We start from the raw sequence: 20852 nt of genomic DNA on the forward strand, positions 1-20852 counted from the left end.
GAAATAGAATATAAAACCAATATGTAAAAATCAAGAGCAACTTATACTAAAAAAAAAAAAAAAAAAAAAAAATAGAAGACACAATGAGTGAGAAAGGCCCATTTACAATTGCAACAAAGAAGATAAGATATTTGGGAATATACTTGATAAGAAATATTTAAAGCCTGTATGAAGAAAACTATAAAGACTACTCTTAGAGGCATAAAAGTAGACTGGATCAAGTGGAAAGACATCCCTTGTTCTTGGTTAGAATGCCCCAACATCACTTATGATTAAAATATAAGTTTTCCCTAAGTTTATTTACATATTTAATATGATCTCCTTAAAAATTCCAGTGGCCTTTTTTTTTTTTTTGTAGTTAGAGCAGTTGATCCTAAAGTTCATACTTTATTGTAATATACTATGAAGTCTCTGTAACTAAAACATTATGCGACTGGCACATGAATAGGCATATAACTGGAATAGAATATAAAGTCTAGAAATAGGCCAGTGTATCTAATGTATGATAAAAGTGTTAAATCAAGTCTTTATTAATGACAATGGATAGTCATTTGGAAAAAATAAAATTAAATCCTTTCTTTATACCATACATTTAGAATAATTAACTCTAACTAAATCAAAGATTGAAATGTAAAAGGTAAAAGTATACAAGTACTAGAAGAAAATATGACTGAATTCCTCTATAACGTAGGTACCAGGAACAGCTTTCTGTGACCAAAAAGTCAGATGCATTAAAAGAAGTCTGAGTATACAAAATTAGAAATCATTTGCAGGGCAAAAAGACATCATAAGCATAGTGAAAAGACATGTGACAAATTGGGAAAAAATTCTGTTACATATATCATAGGTAAAGGACTAATATCCCTAATTTATAAAGAGCTTTTATTATTAATTTTTTTAAAAAAGATTTTGTTTATTCATGAGACAGAGAGAGAGAGAGAGAGAGAGAGAGAGAGAGAAAGGCAGAGACACAGGCAGAGGGAGAAGCAGGCTCCATGCAGGGAACCCGACGTGGGACTCGATCCCCGGTTTCCAGGATCATGCGCTGGACCAAAGGCAGCGCTAAACCACTGAGCCACCTGGGCTGCCCATAAAGAGCTTTTAAAAATAAAAGCAAAGAACCAAAAATTTTATAAAAAACTAGGGAAAACAGATGAATAGATCCTTCCCATTAGAGATATAGAAATGTCCCTTAAGCATGTGAAACGATGTTTGACTTCACTCATAATAAGAAAAATACAAATTAAAAACAAAAAGATACCATTTCTTAAATTTAAAATGGCATAAATTCCAAAGCTTGAACATAATTGATTGTCACTGGCATAAACTTATTGACTGGCATAAATTTAAAAGACTCTGGTGAGGGATCCCTGGGTGGCGCAGTGGTTTAGCGCCGGTCTTTGGCCCAGGGCGCGATTCTGGAGACCCGGGATCGAATCCCACATCAGGCTCCCGGTGCATGGAGCCTGCTTCTCCCTCTGCCTGTGTCTCTGCCTCTCTCTCTCTCTCTCTGTGACTGTCATAAATAAATTAAAAAAAAAAAAATTAAAAAAAAAAAAAAAAGACTCTGGTGAGCCTATGGAGAAATAGGCACTCTTCCTATATTGTTGGCAGAAATGAAAAATGGTGCATCTCTGGAGAGGAATTTAGCAATATTTAAAAGTACTATGTGCACATTTACCCTTTGCATCAATAATATAACTTCTAGGAATTTATTCTGAAAATATACCTAACAGTATGAACTATGCATATGCTCAATGTTATTTGTTGCAGGATTATTTGTAATTAAAAAAAAAAAAATCATTACCTACCTAAACATGAAAGCATAGGAGACTGGTTATATAAACAATGGAATACACACACATTGGAAAACTAAATAGCTGTAAAAAAAGAATAAAGAAGAGCTCTATGAATTGATATGAAGTGATTACCAAGAGGTATTGAGTGAAAGATGCAAAGTACAAAAGAGGATATATAAAATGCTTCCGCTTCTATGTAAGAAAGGAGGAAAATTAGGAAAACATACTTATATCAGAGAAACACATAAAGGGTAACTAGAAAGCAATGACGTTTATAGCCCATTAAGGACTGGAGATACATGAGAATGGGGTGAAAGTACTACATACAGCACTTCTTTGAGTATACCTTTTTGTATAGTTTCTATGTTTGGAAGCATGTGAATATTGTACATATTCAAAAAATTAAATAAAAAAGAATAGGAAAGAAAAAAAAAAAACCAAAACAGCAAACTGAAACAAACCTAGTTGTGTTTCAAATGAATATCATAATCACCGTAAACAAAATGAAGGAAGGGAGGGAGGCAGGCAGGCAAATCTAAATAAATATGAACACAATATTTAACCATAAACCTTTAGTCTTGGACAAGGTGAAGTGAGGGGGCAGAGTGAGAATTACAAACAAATCTTGAATAATATTGTTTATTGTGATGGCATGGGTGAAACATTCCTGAAATTGCTTTAGATGTGCTATAGGACTAAACAAATGAGTACACATATTGATGATGTTGGAAGCCAGGGTTAGCTATCATCATGGGAAGAGCATATAAATATGAAATGGGGGAAGGCAAGAAAGAATAGATAGAAATATAGGTATCAGCATGAACTTATGATCTCTGAAATATGTGTATATGCATATTTATGTGCATGTATGTGTTAACATATGTGTGTATATGTATCTATATATAAGAGAAGTTATATGTATATAAGAGTACATATTTCCTAGCTCTGTCTATTGAAGGGCAAAGAAGCAGATACCCCAGTAGTGATGAGTACATATGGCACCATTCACCCAATAAAAAGAACTATGGCTCCTCAGAGAAATAACTGATTCCAGAGCTGGGACAGTGTGGATATAAGGTAAACTTTATAAGGTAAACATTTTCTCAATGCCAGAAAATAAAGTGATCAAAAAAATTATGGGGGTGGATGGGTGTGTATTTAGAAGCTAGCTTGAAGGGGCTCTCTCTAGCCAAGTCTGGGACAATTTAAGCCCCAAAGTATGAACAGTAATGAGTTATAAATTTTTTAAAAAATAAGTGTTCCTGAGTCCACAAAAATAATAAATAGCTAAGTCAATGAATGAATGTACAGGAAAGAAGGGAAGATTCTCAGAAAAGAATGCAGAGAACCTCTGGTAAATGCAATGGGAATCATTTTGTGGCTGTCATGACAAATATTGGATCAGGAAAGACTTATGAATGGATGTTACATCTAGGGAGAAATTTTGATGAGGATATTTGCTGGTCTTAGAGTGTCTCCTCACTGACAGCTTATTAGTAGCAAGGGAAGGGGGGGAAACAGTAAATTTATGGTGAAAAAAATGGGTAACACCTTGATAGGGTGATACAAATTAACATCAACAATGAGGGACAGATAGAGATCATGCACCACCAAATGTGACCTTAGGAAGGGCACAGCATCACTTATGCAGTATTCTGGCCAATAATGCCTAACCTCAATTTAATTATAAGGAAATATCAGACAAATCCAAATTGAGTAACAATCCATTGTGGGGTGGGGGTTGTGGTTGGTTATATTCTTCAAAAATATCAATGTCATAAAAGACAAAGAAAGAAAACAATGCCATGAACATTGCTAGGTTGACTGAAAAATTAACATAAGGAAAGCAGAATAAATAAAAATACTGAATATGGCATCTAAAAATTTTAAGTGTACATATATATTCATAAACACAGATAAGGGACAAGCACATGAGTGAAGGATGGCTTTCTGTAATTCTGATAAATGTTCTTTTTTTAAAAACCTTTTTATAAGTTGTAGACGTTTAGAAATGAGATATAATGAAATGTGCACAAGTTGTGTTTTCTTTGCTTCTCTTCTTCACTGTAGTTTACCCCTAGGTAGGTAAGAAAACTAAGGAGGTGAGCGAGGCTGCACTGTACAGGAATGAGCAAGAGCTGCATTGCTACTAATTATATCGGACCTCCTATTTGCCATATATTATTTATCTGCTGGTGTGTGTTGTACATGACTGTGCATTTGTGAAGCTATGCACTATGACAGAAAGACTTCCCTTTAATACGAGAGTCCCCATTCATAGTTTTTGTTTTTTTCTGGGGATTTAAAAACTATTATGTCATGTGAGAGATCATTATTTATGGTCACCTTACTAGAATATTACCTACCCCTTCCGTGTAGAATATATGCTTCAAAAGGGCAGGGATGTTGTCTATCTTTATTATTCTCAGGGAATAGAACAGTGCCAGAACATAGTACAAACTGAACACATTGGGTTTTTTTTTTTTTTTTGGATGAAGGAGTAGTTGTCAATATTGTTTATGCAAAATGAATATAAATAGTAACTTTATTAAATCAAGATAATTTAATGCGAAGGCCTGCAGAACAGCCTTCATCACTTTTAAGGTAAAGTTCCAATCCAAAAATCATTAAAAAAACAAACAAACCAGGGATCCCTGGGTGGCGCAGCGGTTTGGCGCCTGCCTTTGGCCCGGGCCTGATCCTGGAGACCCGGGATCGAATCCCACATCAGGCTCCTGGTGCATGGAGCCTGCTTCTCCCTCTGCCTGTGTCTCTGCCTCTCTCTCTCTCTCTCTCTGTGTGACTATCATAAATAAATAAAAAATTAAAAAAAAAAAAACAAACCAGAGAGGTTAAATTGCAAGTCACATTACTCATAGACATCAGAAAACGTCTTTTTTTTTTTTTTTAATGAAAAACTAGGACTTCAGGTTTGCACCTGTCTTGTCTTCCAGTTGGAAGTGAAACCCTAGGTCTTTAAGTTACTTCTGTTTCTTTCACATGAACATTTCAGGATCCTTAAGTAAAGGTACTATAGAGGAATGTGTTTTGAAACATTTAACTGGCTTTATAAAATGTGAAATGTGTTGGGAGGTAACTAATCAATGTTATTCTCAGCAAGGAAAATAAAGATAAAAATGAACTGTTTCCTAGTCCCTGTGTAAGAATGGAGAATTTATGAATTGACATGAAATTTGAGCATAAGGATCTCTTCTCTTCGGGAATCACTTAGAATTTTATTAGATGTGAATATATATATATATATATATAGCCTTATTATCAGGCCAATAATATTGTATCAAGTAATTCTTATCAACACATGAATGGTCATAGAAGTTCTAATTTTCTTTGTCAAATTCCAGCATGAGTTAGAAATCATAGCTGGTTATTATTATTTTCATTCAATGAAGTGTTACTGAAAGAAGTAACAATAATACAGATGTAAATGGAATTTTAAGATAGGACTTGATATAATAACATAAATTCATTTAGCTCGATTGCCCTCTTACCTAATATTATCCAGCTAATGATCTGGTTTAAAAAAGGCAGTCCTTGTTTCTTGAGTAGACTGTGATGGGTGCTGTACACAACACACATGGAAAGCACTATGCTCAGCATCTGAGAGTAAATACAAATCACATTAGTAGAAGAGAAGGTGGTGAGAGACTTATATTATAAAAAGAATCCTTAGAAAAGTGCTGGAACAACTGGAATCTAGCCCCAAAGCTACCGAAATTAGACCAGCTCACCCTCTCACAGCCCAGGCTACAAGACAGAACTCTGTCACTAAGCAGAAAATAAGACATTTGACACTTTTGAGAGTAGTTTAGTATATGTGATCATACCATGTCTATTTAGAAATACTCATTATTAATTTTGAAGATTTCCTAACTCATGGAAATGCAGACGGTGCAATGTGGTTTAGTGTCTTCCCCTTGTGGCCCTCACTCAGTCATGTCCATTGATTCAATACCTGTTTGTAGCCTGAATGTTCATACGGTAGTGGAAACACTAGGAGTTCAATAATCTTCAGGGAATATACATAAACTTGTGGAGAACTGGTAAACTATGGCTTGTAGGCTGGTAGCCTATTCTTAGAAATACTGTTTTGTTTAAACATAGTCACTTATGTATAGTCTACATTCATTCATTTTTGTGTCGTCTACAGCTCGCTCTGTTATAGTGGTAGAGCTGAGGATTTACAACAGACTCCATAGGACCCACAGCCTAAAATACTTATAATCTGGCTTTTTAAAAAATTATCTTCCAACCCCTGAACCAGTGAATTATTTGCCATTTTTAAGAAAGACAGCTATGGCTGTAAACAAAGTAAAATCTCCTAGAGATCAGATTAGCAACCTCGTCACCAATCCTTAAGATACTTTTAATTTATTTTATATTATCAGTGAATTTAGGGAAAAAAATGCCGTTGACAAAGCTATGACATAATCCTAGGATCCTTTCAACGGTAAGACATATTCTCATGTCAGAGACATTAATATGTTAAAAGATATTTATTGGGATCCCTGGAAGGCTCAGCGGTTTAGCACCTGCCTGCAGCCCAGGGTGTGGTCCTGGAGTCCCGGGATCGAGTCCCACATCCCACGTCCCTGCGTGGAGCCTGCTTCTCCCTCTGCCTGTGTCTCTGCCTCTCTCTCTGTCTCCCATGAATAAATAAATAAAATCTTAAAAAAAATAAAAGATATTTATCTTGGAATCATCAAAAATATGCTACACAATAGAGCAATTAATCTAAATTAATAAAGTTATTGTAAAAAAGAAATTTTGCAACAGATTTACCTTATACTCAGGGATATTTCTAATAAGGACTCTAAGAATTTTAACATTATATTTGCTCCTGTAGAGTGGGATCCAGGAACATTCATTTCTGCCAAAGTAGTCATAATTATAGGTGAATTCTGTCAATGTTACCTGTGTGCTTTAGTGTAAAGCCAGTTGATACACCATTTAAAATGAAATATACATTCCTATGTCTTGATAAGACATTTGACAAAATACTTCTTCTTGTCTTCTTATATGTTCTCCATCGTTCTCTAAGGACAAACTAACACCTTTTAAGTGATGCTATATTTTTATTTTAGAGTGTTCTTGGCATTACTTTCTATTATCCCAGGTTTGTTCTGAGGAAATTTTTTGAGAAGACACCTATAAGTTTTCTTTTGTCAGTGTTTTTAAAATTTTTTATTGTTAAAAAAAAAAGTGGTTTCCATGCTTACATAGAAAACAGCTGTCGTTTATAGAATATAACATTATATACTCTCTAATTCACACAACTCAGTTAGATATTATAGCTACAGATTAAAAACAGACTGAAGCTATATTAATGGAAATCACATATTAAGTACACAGTATAAATGCGAATTGATTCGATTTTGAAACCTCAAGTTCAAAGTTCTTTTCACCACCAAAGCCAGTAACCATGGTGAAGTCTACCTTCCCTGGCACATCATCTGAAGTCTTAAACTGGCTATATTCTTCATATAAACATACTCAGAGGCTGCTTTCACTAGAAAATGACCCTTCCCCTGACGCAAACGAGAACAATAAGAATCTCAGTCCAAATCTCAGTTCAACTTTTGGGTGAATACAGATGCCTCTTATATCTCCTTAATCTCTGCTCTCTTGGCATCTTTGGGCTTGTCTGCTGACTTTTTGGCTATTTCATACCCCTTAGAGACTATATTTCCATGTAATATCTTTTTTTTTTCCATGTAATATCTTAAACAGAGAACTTTCTTCTCAACCGGCAGGTATTGAGCAATGTAAACGTGATGGCATCTAAAGAACAATATCATTAAATACAATCATAAGATCCATTTGGTATATCATTAGTGTAATATGGTGTCGAAAACCTGTAACTAACTTGGGACACCTGGATGGCTCGGCAGTTGAGTGTCTGACTTTGGCTCAAAGCGTGACCCCATAGATCTGGGATAAAATTCCACATCAGCCTCCCTGCAAGGAGCCTGCTTCTCCCTCTGCCTATGTATGTCTCTGCCTCTCTCTGTGTCTCTCATGAATAAATAAATAAAATCTTGGGTATCCCTGGGTGGCTCAGCGGTTTAGTGCCTGCCTTTGGCCCAGGGCATGATCCTGGAGTCCCGGGATCGAGTTCCACATCGGGCTCCCTGCACGGAGCCTGCTTCTCCCTCTGTCTGTGTCTCTGCCTCTTTCTCTGTGTCTCTCATGAATAAATAAATAAAATTAAATAAAATCTTAAAAAAACAAACAAATCTGCAACTGACCTGAAACAGATGTAACAGCAGCTCTTCATTTATAAAACGATCTTTTCTTTTTATGAGAGATGTTAGAACACACAGGGACAGCAGAAGAACCAGCGAGCCAGCTCCTATTCTGTTTTAAAACACAATTCACAATTTTAAATTTCCTTAAGATATTTACTGAACACGCATCATATAAAAATGTTAGATATTTTACTCTAATGTAGATTCTATCAGTCATTTGGTTTTATCATGATGAGGGAGCAAAATAGATATACAGGTATATAGGTATAAAAATCACAGGAGGAAGATGCAGTAGGGATGGGGTTATTTTTAATTCCTTACAAATTTTTAGATATTTTTGCCTTATTTCTTTACTTTGATTTTTAAAGATTTTATGCATACCAAGTCCTTAGTCTGACTTGGATACATTTACAGAAAAACAATATAAAAAATAGTTAAACACATCATCAGTATCTACAACATAAATTTTCTGATTATGAGCACTTACTCATACAAAAAGGATCAACATTTCTAATCCCTAGTATTGCTAGCAGAACACAATGGTTCTATCATTAATCTTGGTGCTTTCCTCAGCTGCTCCTGGCTAAAGGAAGGGTAGGACAGAGGCCACAAAGGTAACATGTAGGTGAGGCATTTGAACAGTAAGGAAACAACAAACTACATTTTCCTTCTTTATAAGAGGAGGCGGGCATTGTGGAGGGACAGAGGGAGAGAATATTTAGCAGGCTTCATGCCAGCATGGAATCTGATGTGAGCCAGCTCAATCTCACAACCTGAGACATGAACCTCATGACCTGAGCTGAAATCAAGAATCAGATGCTTAACTTACCGAGGCATCCGGGTGCCCCAACAAATTATACTTTTTTTTAAGAACACTAGGTATAGTATGGTTCCTGAGGTTGAAGGAAACTGATACCAAGAAAATGGTATACTAATGTTAAAGCTGTATTTCTCACCTCCTAAAAATCTGAGTAACATAGGACAACTGAAATAGTTGAGGACAGAATCTGGAAGCAGGCAATTTAACAAGTATGAGAAAAGGAGGTAGCTAAAGAGAAATAAGAAAGCAAAAGGCAGGGCTAAAAATGAATGAAAGCAGGAATTCCTAGGAAAATACTTGCTTGTTTTTGCTTTTGTTTGGATTCTTTTCAGACTCTTTTTGAAAATTGTAAGGGAAAAAAGTTCTACATTCAACATGGATTACCATTTAAGCTTAAGAAAACAGTGATCTATGATCAAGATTCTTTGCTTTTTCTTTTTTTTAAAAGATAATTTATATATTTTTAAACTTTTGAATAATTTAATTCATTGGCAAATATGTTTTTATTTTAGAGATTTGAGTAAGAAGAATATCATAGCTATGTTATTTTTGCTTTTTTCTTTAATTTTAATTTTTTCTTTTTAAATTTAACTTTAAATGTTTCACATATCTGTCTTGTTAAGTTTCTAATGAAGGGAGGTGATGGGAGAGATCAAATGGAGAGCAGAAATTTCTCCATGAACCAGAAGTCAAAATAAACAAGTTGCAATATAACCACTAGAACACCAGCACAAACTTAAATCACTGAGGAATTTAAATTAAGAAGCAGAGAGGGGGAAAAAACATAATTTTAAAAAATACAAATTAGGATTTCTCCTGTTTTAGCAAGTTTGCTTCTTGCATTCATCTTTAGTAAAATATGCAAGTGGCAAATTTCTATGGAGACCCTTTATATAATCTCTTCTCCTTTTACCATATAAATTCTGCTCAACTATGTCAACACTGCTTGAACAGGACAGAAAAGCAGAAACTGACCAAAGCAGGGAAAGGAGTTTTATAAAGACAACAGGAGAGCTCACACAGAAATATGAAGCAAGAAATAAATGAAAATATTTGAATTAATCTTCTTACATACTATTATAGTTTATGACAGATACAAAATGTTTTTACTTAGTAAAACTAATAAATTATGACTTAGAAGTATGGTCTTAGAATTCCATACAATTCTTTTCGTTTTTTTTGCTAATAAATTGACTTTCTGGACTAATTCCTGACTTATTCTATACTAGTACTTCACAGAAATGAGATAATATGTGTTCCCTGATAAATAACACATGCTCAAAAATTAACACATACTTTAAGAATATAATTTAGTTAATATTCCTTCAGTTAAAAAAGATATACCCTTATCAAAGATTAGGTTAAAATGCTAAAAAAAAATTGCTTATACAGAGTTCAAAACAAAGTAACAAAGATGATTACATGATTAGAAAATGACAGGGAATGTTACATGAAATAGAGATCATTTAGCTTGCTGAGCACACACATGCACACACATGTGCACACACACACAGCTAGACTTCTTGATAATAATTTAAAAATAGGTCAAAAGTAAAGGTAATCAATTTTTACAGATTTGGTATACACTGAGAAGAAATAAATGTGACAGTAACATGGAGAATTAGGTAAGGTATACAGAATTTTCTAACAGTTTAATTAGATATAAAGTCAAGGTACAGAGTCTCCTCCCCTAGAGATCATTACATGCAGATTAGGAGAGAATTTCATTATTCTATGACATTTAAAGTGTGAACATGTTCAAAGGCAAAGACAAAGATTACATCACTGGCTTTTAGATATTTTCATTTTTGGCAAACAGAACAATTTTCTCATATGAAACCTTTACTGATTCCTCAATATACAAAAGCCTCTAGACTTTTTTTTTCTTTTGCATTTTAAGTTATCACTGTTTGGCTCAATTTTATTTTTTTGATAGGCCCAGAAGTATCTCCAGGGAGCTTTAATGCTCCTCAGAGACTGAGCCAAAATTACCACTAATGGTTTGATATTAGTATTTTAACTTTTAGTTTATTCACTAGTTTATTTTGAGACTCATAACCAAGATGAGGTTTATATTTCATAGTGTTGACTGAGAAAAACAATTATACTCAAAAGCAAATAAGTTAAAATATTGTTCATACACTAGAAAGATATCTGGCTTTCTTCCTACAACAGGCATCAGTGGGAATACTGCCAGGAGCAAAGAGAAGAAAATCCAACTCAGTGAGATGCTCTGAAATAAATAAAAAAGTTATCTTTAGACAAGTATGGTAAAGAAAACTGGCTTTAGTGTTTTGCAGACTTCATGGCTGTGAAGACTACACACAAAGTTTTAGAACTATTTAAAATGCAATACAGTTCCTCCTGGGGGCGGATTTGTCAAATAGTAGGCACTGTTGGGTATAAGATGAGCCTTATCTGATTAAATTCTCACAATAACCTTATGAAGTAGGTTATATTACTCATAGTATTTCCGATGAGGAAACTGAACTCAGAGATGTTAAAGTATAAGAGTTCCCAGGTCTGTGACCAGTATATGAAACAGCCAGGATTTAAACCTGGGTCATATTTCACAGCAAGGGCTTCAATCAATTTATGTTATACCATATGCTGATATCTATAAGAAAACTGGCCTGCAGTCATAATCAAGTGATAGAGCTCAGGAGGGAAGTAAAAATACTTTTGCAAGTAGATTAAGACAAAAAATTATCAATAACCCTATTAATTGGAAAATTTAGTAAGTTCTCACAAGGTGGAAAGAAGATATTTCTATCCTCCTGGTACCTACATCAAAAAGTTTCAATGTGGAAGCATGAACCTATTCCCAGGAGTAGGAGAACGGTGACTTTTCTGACTTGAGTTCAGAGCAAAGCCTCCTAAGCCACTGCATTGCTCTAGACAACCATTCCTTAGCTAGTTGAGGCTAACAGAATCTAGGAAGTGATTTACAGAGGGATATACCAGTTCTGACTCTGAGTATTTCAATCACGGCATGACCAATTCATTTTGATATCAAAGTGTATGAGAATCACTTAATGGTAACCTCAGTCCTCCTGTCAAAAGGCTCTTTATGTAAGGATACGTCTTACCCTTTTCTTTATAAATGAACAATTCCCTGAGTTAAATACATATCAAAACAAAGTAGCTACTAATCTGTCCAATGTCAAAACAAGTACTTATACCTTTGCTCGAGTCCATAGCTGAGTGATAAATGGCCAACAGGCAAATGCAATAAGTCCAGCTGTGAGCATGTAGCGGTAGAAAAAACTGAGAACCTAGCAATGCATTCCAAAGAAGAAATGAAAAATGAGGTCATTTAAAAGGAGTTACATATGTATGAAAGAGATCTGAAAATTCTGTAATGCGATAAATTACTCACTAATACTTCAATTCCCAAGGTAAAGATGAACAGGTAGCCAGCCAACTGACTTGGAGGAAAGGTCAACAGTGATATGACAAAGTCCTGAATGACTTGAAACCTGTTTAACAAGATTATTTATACTACATATTGAACAAAAAAAAATTAGGTCATATGTGGTAAAATATAAAAACCGCACAACCCTAGAAATCAGGGACTTTTCAATTCATAGTTATTCAAAACCTAATATAATCTCTAACCAATTTCTTTCAATGGCTTCACTTATTTAAATCTTTTTTTTTGAAAGCTAGAAGTATTTTAGGAAAAAGCATAATTTCTGAATTAATTTGATAATGATCACAAAAGTTTGTTTTTAAAAATAAACATTAATGGTAAATAAGTGTTGATCTTAGTTTAAACATGAGAACACCCAATTACAGATACATGATCAGAAATAAAATATAATGAACCAAATGGATAAAAACTAGAAAAAAATTTAAATTCAGCAAGGTTAATCTTATATCAAAATTTCCACTGTCTTAATAAACATAGGTTTTCCAAATCTAGGTAAAGAAAATCTTTTTTTAATTTGGGCCATTTATATTTGTTTGTTTATTTATTCATTCATTTATTTAAAGATTCCATTCATTTATTCATGAGACACACACACAGGCAGAGACAGAGGGAGAAGCAGGCTCCACACAGGGAGTCTGAAGCAGGACTTGATCCCAGGTCTCCAGGATCATGCCCCGGGTTGAAGGCAGTGCTAAACCGCTGAGCCACCCAGGCTGCCCCTTAGGTAAAGAAAATCTTAATTGTACTTTTTCACTGAACTAAATAACCTTTTCCAAACCCAATTTAAGACGTTGCTAATTATACACTCACTGTAATTAAATGTGAATCCATAACCATTAAAAATGTATTACATACTTGAGTACTTTTTACATTTCATCACTGGAAAAAATTTTAGCATTTGTAGTGATTAAGAAGGTAATTACAAAAAGTCAGTATCATTTGGTTTATTATCTTTTTCTGATTGAAAATAATGGTCACATAATATTATCAAAACTATTTAGGGGCCATGTAGAAAAGTAAAGATAACACCAGTCCAAAGAAGAATGCTTCTTTTGTTCTCAACAGTGAGCTAGCACAAGAAAACGAGATGATTTTGTAAATTATTCAGAAGATTTTATAAGACTTTAGAAGAAAAGTGAATTTTTATGTTTTATTTTCTATTTAATCTACCAAAAAGATAGAACGCAACATACATTCAAAATCACATTTCCTCTCAAATTTTAAACATAGATGTCATCTTCATAAATAGGACATTTAATAATTTAAGAGAGGTTCTGTAGTAGAATAGAATTTTCTGCAAGAATAAAACTTTCATTCTAAAAATTTTTAAACCAGAGATTAATTTTAAACCAGACTAGAAAACAATCTGATTTAAGTACATATATCCAGCAATCCCATTCCTTTCAAATGGAGAAGCAACACCAAGTCCTTTTGTTAGTTTCTTTTTGTCTTATCCTATTTCTTTTTTAAAGATTTTATTTATTTATTTGACAGAGAGAGAGAGAGTGTGCGAGCGAGCACAAATGGGGAGCAGGAAGACCAATGCGGGGCTTGATCCCAGGACCCTGGGATCACGACCTGAGTCAAAGGCAGAAACTTAACCCACTGAGCCACCCAGGCATTCCTCACTTACACTTTTAAATGATAATATTTTAAACATTTTAATATCAATTTTTATTTTTGATATTTTAACATGGGTCATATAGAAGATGTGGTCAAAGTTGGAGTTAACAAAAATTAGAATAAAAATACACATTGTGTCATGACAAACATGATGGCCAACCCTGAAAATTTTCAGGACAACTCTGAAAATACCCTTTAAGTCTGGGCTCTCCTTCCCTGGTCTGCTTTTGGGGTCTGGTTTGCTCAGAGGATGCTTGGATGCCCAAGACTAAGTTTAAATTCTAGATTACTGTTGCAAATATAGCAACAAGATGTGCAACACGTCTGTGAACATGAACTAGCCCAGTATTTGAGTGGTTTTCTTTTAAAGTGCTCAAAACTTGCCTGAGAGCCCTACCTCTGATGTTTTCTACAATGGTAAGAATCCATTTTACTTCCAGCTTGTGAGGAGGCACTTAAGGGAAGAACCATAGCACATGGGACTAATATCCACCACTCTCTATGGTGGCCTGGATTTAATTACAAAGTTCCATTTAGTTAGGTTTACATGATAGCTATGAAAGGAAGGGTAAAAATGTGTGGAAAGAAAACATGTACATTTCCTTGTGAAACATGAAGATACACTGAAATCTTAGATGATGAGACAGATTCAAAATATAAGTTACTCCTGGCATAGTACCATCAATATTAATTATTCTTTCTGTAGCCCAGATTTTTCTTATAAAGGATACACAAAGAAAGGAACAAGGTCAATACTAACTCAGGGCAATAAAGATGAAGTCAAAAGGAAAAGTCAAAACAAAAAAGATGTTCATATGCAGCATTTATGCTATTGTAAATGAAGTGAGAGGGCTCAGAGATTGAAGGGTATTATAAATATCTTTGAAGATTTATGCTACAGAAATCTAATGCACGTTAAATACAGATTTCACTGTTGGTGAAGTACAAAATAAGACATCAAGACATGTTACTTACTCTCTTAGCACAGCATACCATATTGGCACTGGCAACAAACAATATATGTAGTAAGTCCAGGGACAGTCCTGAATCAGCAGGAAAAATGCTACTAAAACACCAACAGCTATAAAACTACATGACAGGAGGTGGCTTGGTTTCTGAAAATCAAACAGAACATTGAAACACTTCTAAATTCATGCTAATTGATAGGTTTTTAAAAGAGATTATAAAGTGAAGAGACATATTACTACTTTCTTTCAGTGGTTCCACAAAACTACCTGATTAATTGAAGAGCTGCATTTAAAAAAAAAATCTGTCATTGGAGAAGCATTATTACAGAAGAAAAAGTTGGATATCCCAGAACTGTTGCAATTAGGCAATTCTCAATTTAAAAGTAACTATGTTCCTCAAGTTTGTTTGCAAGTAACTTGTTTGGAACTCTGAACATATTTGTCCTTAGTAACAATCTTATAAATGTTGATTGAGCTTCCCGACTAGCTCCCAAAAGCCCATTTAATACACAATAAACTGTGGGACTTAATCTTCATTTGGAACAATGCTTCTATCTATTCAAACTCCAACTTGACATGCAGCCCATGCTCCTCTCTCCACTGCCCAACCACAGTGTGTTCATTCATCATATCTTCTCTTCCCAACCACCTGCCAAACAAGAAAGGAGTTTCTCAATGTAAGACACGAGTGATGGCCTCCATGGGCTGGACAGGCCTATGAGTGCTCTGGGCCATGAGTAATGAAGTAAGCTTCAGGGACATTCTAGTGATTGGGAAAACAACACACCTATGGGAAGTTGCTAGGAATGGTACTGGAGGAAAAAACCAGGAATGGAGGGGTAATAAGGTGTTCTTGTTCATCTGTCTCTTGTTTTGACTCTTGCTTTGCTAGCCAAAACTAAATAAGGTGAGAATTAAGAATTACGTACTGGAGTAAAGGAATTGCAGGGTTCCTTGCAGAGGAATTGCAGAGGCAAGAGTTTGTTTCCTCTTTGTAAGTCCCCCTTACAGGCATAAAAAGTCACTAGAAAGGAGGAAACAAGGATAAACTAGGAAATAGTTGTAAAAAGGAAGGTGAAACACAGCAATGTGATTAAGCATTTAGAACTACACAGATCAGAATTCAAATTCTGGCTCAGTCACTTGCTCTAAGTACAACTATATACAACCATGAGCAAAATACAAAATGTACTGAGACTTAATTTCATCCCATTTATAAAATGGGAATAATAATTCCATATCTACTTATCCAGGCTGGTAAAGTTTACAATAGATCAAGATAGCTTAACAAAATGCCTGGAATGTCATTATGGCTAATACATAATGGCTGCTATTATTACCTTCATTTTTACACTCTCCTTCCCTACTTCTTTGCATTAGTCCCAGGAGGCAATACAGAAACCTGTAAGTGAATAGCACTGGGAATGGAGATGTGCGAGATAGCAATGGAAATCCCATAGAAAGCTGCAAATCTCAAACAGATGTGGATAGTTGGAGTCTAAAACTGAAGGTGGCTGAGGCATGTATTCATCTTAAGAGGTGGTTTCACATCATTTTGAGAATAATAAAATAATAACAAAAGAAGTTTAAAAGAGTATCTAAAAACAATTACAGGGATTTTCTAGAGTCAGTGTAATATGGTATAATAATCTAATCCTTTGATACCTAAAGCAGACATTGATACCAATGACATCCACTTGTGGGTAATGAAATAATAAAGAATTCAGTTCAGCTGAATTGGAGATTAAAAGGCTTCTAAATAATAAGAGTGGAGGACATTTTCTACTTTATCATAAGTTGATGCCCTGATCACCTGATGAAGAAAATAAGCCATGCTGGTGCATTATGATCACTCCTTCATCCAACAAGCATTTATTAAGTTGCACACTCTATGCTATGCTCTGTACTAGGTCTTCAAGGAGTTCAAACTATACAGGTCAAGGTGGAATTATGAGACTTGGTTTAAGGAGTTAATATTTTGGGATTTTATTAGGTAATAAGAAAATAAATAAAAGCATGTGGCAAAATAAGGATATTTAGTTCTAAAGCAAGTAACATCTGAACTGGAAAAAGCAAAGGAGAAGAATATGTTGAAGTTACATGCGGAATACAATTAAGAGGAATTGTAGCAAAAATTAAATTTAAAGAAAAAGAAGATACTCACTGCCTATAATGGTGATAATCAGAAACTACCTGTATAATTTGAGTGACCCTGTCATGTAGAAGGAATATAAATTTTGGAGTCAGATGTAAATTTAATTCCACTCTTGGCCTTCTAGTTCCTTGTCAATTAGACTAATCCATTTAGCTTATCTGAAGCTCTGTTTCCTCATCTGGCAATGATGACAATATTCGTTGGAAATCCACTGTTCCCTCTCCTACAGGCACTCTATATTCTAGCTGTACAGTAACTTGCAGCTCTTATAAGAAGCCACATTACCTCTCTCCTCATCTGGTACATGCTGTTCTGTGTGTCATCTTCCTTTTCTTTTATTGGGTTATCCTATTCACCCTTCAAGACTTAACTTTGGGGGCTCCTGGGTGGCTCAGTTGGTTAAATGTCTGCCTTCAGCTCAGGTCCTGACCTCAGTGTCCTGGGATAGAGCCCTGCATTGGGCTCCCTCCTCAGCAGAGTTGGCTTCTCCCTCTCTCTTTGCCCTCACCCTCTGCTTGTGCTCTCTTACTCTCAAAATAAAGAAATAAAGTCTTTAAAAAAAAAAAAAAAGAAAAAAGACTTCACTTTGGCAACTACCTCCCCTGCGAAGCCTCCCTACACCCCAACTGCAAGCATTGCATTCTACTACATGCACTGCTGTGGTTCATCTTACATCCTAAGTGCTTTCCACCCTTCTATTTTTTTTTTTAAAGATTTTTTTATTAATGAGAGAGAGAGAGAGAGAGAGAGAGAGACAGGCAGAGGGAGAAGCAGGCTCCATGTAGGGAGCCTGATGCGGGACTCAATCCCAGGTCTCCAGGATCAGGCCCTGGGCTGAAGGCAGTGCTAAATCGGTGAGCCACCCGGGCTGCTCTCCATGCCTCTCTTTAGTTAATCCTTTGGACCATGGGCATTTTATTCTTCCTTCAGAACTGTTAGATTGTGTCACTTCACTAGGTTATAAACTGATTGAAGAAGAATCAGAATGTTTTTGCAAGCAGAACTCTTTTGCAAAGGGTTCAAAGTATTTTAATAACCTCAACTGTAATGGTTGGTTTTGTGTGTCAATTTGGCTGGACTACAGTCCCCAGTTCCTTGAACACTGATCTAGGTGTTGTTGTGAAAGTATCTTGTAAATGAGATTAAAGTCCATAATCAGCTGACTTTAAGTAAAGAAGATTATCCTAGGTTACTGGGATGGGTCTGCTTCAATCAGTTGAAAAGCTTTAAGAGCACAATGGCAGCTTCCCTAACAGAAGAAAGTACACTTGATGAGTGTGGCCTCAGCTCCTGCCTGCAAACTTCAGTCTGCCCTCCTGAGGGCCTGACCTGTGGATTTAGGACTTAACAGCTCCCACACTCACAGAAACTAATTCCTTATACTAACTCTTCTAATACACAGATCGCTCTGGTTCTTTTTCTCTGGTTTAACTCTAATGAAGGCACCAATTCCTCACTAAATAATGTTTAAAATCTATAGCCCACCATTTGAAGCCTTCGATTATTTCAGCCTAATCTATACTGGTGGTATAAACTTTTATTAGTCCCTTGAACAAACCTTCCACATTCTCCCCAAATTGAACTATTTATTTTGAAAGCAGTATGGTGTAGAAAAAGCATGAATTTAAGTATCAGAAAATATTAGTTCTATTATTCCATACCAGTGTGTCCTTGAAGAAAATATATATCTCTCAGAGCCTAAATTTCCCCATCTGTATTAGGAGAATCATAACCACCAAATTTAGGGTAGTGTTAAGCTTAATTGAATAACACACGTAAAGCATCCAGGATAGTCCTGGGATAGTGGGGCAAAATAAATATTACTCATTATCCCATCATAATAATACATTTTCCTAACTCTGCCTCTGTTTATTTCAATTTGCTTCAATTCTCATCCTTTCTCTATAGCCGTTAAATTTCCACCAAGACTTACTTTTTCCTGTTATCATCACCCTCGCTATAGTGAGGTATCCTGTATTTAAAATGATAGTCTTTGTATCACATTCAAACAATGTATATTAAAGTTGTTAAATGTTAAAGCTGTCTTTTGCAATGTAGTGTAGTATAGCAATCTACATTGGATAAGGTGGTTATGTGTACATCTCTTACCTACTTTGCTCTTAATTCCAGGCTCCTTGAAGGCAGAATCTGGATTTTATTTTTCTATGGATAGCCTAGGCAATAGCTAGCATTACACCGTACACGCAATTAAATATTCACGGCATTATCAGATGAAGGAATAAAGGAGAACTATGAGCTTTGAAACTGTGTTGATTCATTAATCTAAAGACTTCATATCTTTTCTCAATAACCTTAACATTAAGATAAACATGAAAAGGCGGGCAGCCTGGGTGGCTCAGCGGTTTAGCGCCACCTGTGGCCCAGGGTGTGATTCTGGAGACCTGGGATCGAGTCCCACATCGGGCTCCCTGCATGGAGCCTGCTTCTCCCTCTGCCTGTGTCTCTGCCTCTCTCTCTGTGTCTCTCATGAATAAATAAATAAAATCTTAAAAAAACAAACAAACATGAAAAGGCAGTGTTTAGCTCAAGATTGTTCTGGATTCAAATCTCAATTCCTTCATATCCTAGTTCAGTGATCTTTTGCAAAATAAGATCACTGAACATAATAGCTTTGTTTTCCTTTTTTTTTATAAAATGGAATTATAATGCCTACTTCTAGCATCGGTATGAGTTTAAAATGACAAAATAAATTCCAAGCACCTAGGCAGAATGTCACTGCTTAAACATTATTGGTTCTGTTTCTCTTGCTACAATGTCAAAAATTATTCCTGTTCTCAACAATTTTTCATACATTCAAATAATGAAAATTACTTAGGGAAAATTATTTAATGCATTTAAAGCGCTATAAAAATTGGAATCAACATTACTGTTCTTTTTTCCCTCATTACAGAAAAACAAAATATAAAATTAGAAAAAGTTACTACTGGAAATGTTTGCAGACTGTTACTATGAATAATATACCATCCAGATATATTCGTTTGTAGAGGATTTGGACATGGTAATAATCATTAGAATGAAGTAAAAGAAATGAAAGTGGCACATTCTCCCTAATAAACGATAATTAGTAATGTATTTTGAAAGAGTAAAGTGTCTTAAGGTAGCAAAACCACATATATACTTTTATATTTACTCAGTTATATAAAGTACCATTATATGGTTTTTTGGCCTTTCTTCCCCCCATTGAAAGTACAGTAAACTAGAAGACTAATTCTTTTTTTTTTTTTAACTTTTAACTATCATTTTATTTTTCTAGCGCATGAATCACATCCTAAGGTATGTTTGCTATTTTGACACAAAGATGTTTAAATCATAGTGACTTTTTATTGAGTTTGCACATAACAAAATTTCTGGAATTTTATAATGTCATTTCATATAACAACACTATTTGGACAGAGGATTTAGGTAAAATCAAACTTAATTTTACATCTAAATATTTTTTTTTTATTTTATAAATTAATTTTTATTGGTGTTCAATTTACCAACATACAGAATAACACCCAGTGCTCATCCCGTCAAGTGTCCCCCTCCGTGCCCGTCACCCATTCACCCCTACCCCCCGCCCTCCTCCCCTTCCACCACCCCTAGTTCATTTCCCAGAGTTAGAAGTCTTTATGTTCTGTGTCCCTTTCTGATATCTCCCACACATTTCTTCTCCCTTCCCTTATATTCCCCTTCACTATTATTCATATTCCCCAAATGAGTGAGAACATACACTGTTTGTCCTTCTCCGATTGACTTACTTCACTCAGCATAATACCCTCCAGTTC

General features: G+C 35.1%; 1 protein-coding gene across 6 annotated transcripts in view; it reads right to left on the minus strand.

Annotated features, from left to right (window-relative positions):
* The window catches only part of LOC129495546 (GPI ethanolamine phosphate transferase 1), a 109863-nt gene that overhangs the window by 35053 nt on the left and 53958 nt on the right, over positions 1-20852 (minus strand). For all 6 annotated transcript variants that reach the window (XM_055303164.1, XM_055303166.1, XM_055303168.1 and 3 more), the window contains 6 exons: positions 14917-15056; positions 12265-12364; positions 12068-12160; positions 11027-11118; positions 8066-8174; positions 5309-5417 (listed from right to left, as the gene is read on the minus strand). In XM_055303164.1, coding sequence (XP_055159139.1) covers positions 5309-5417; positions 8066-8174; positions 11027-11118; positions 12068-12160; positions 12265-12364; positions 14917-15056 — 643 coding nt within the window. The remainder of the gene's footprint in view (positions 1-5308; positions 5418-8065; positions 8175-11026; positions 11119-12067; positions 12161-12264; positions 12365-14916; positions 15057-20852) is intronic.

This window comes from Nyctereutes procyonoides, unplaced genomic scaffold (genome assembly GCF_905146905.1).
Source record: "Nyctereutes procyonoides isolate TBG_1078 unplaced genomic scaffold, NYPRO_anot_genome, whole genome shotgun sequence".
Taxonomy (NCBI): Eukaryota; Metazoa; Chordata; class Mammalia; order Carnivora; family Canidae; genus Nyctereutes; species Nyctereutes procyonoides.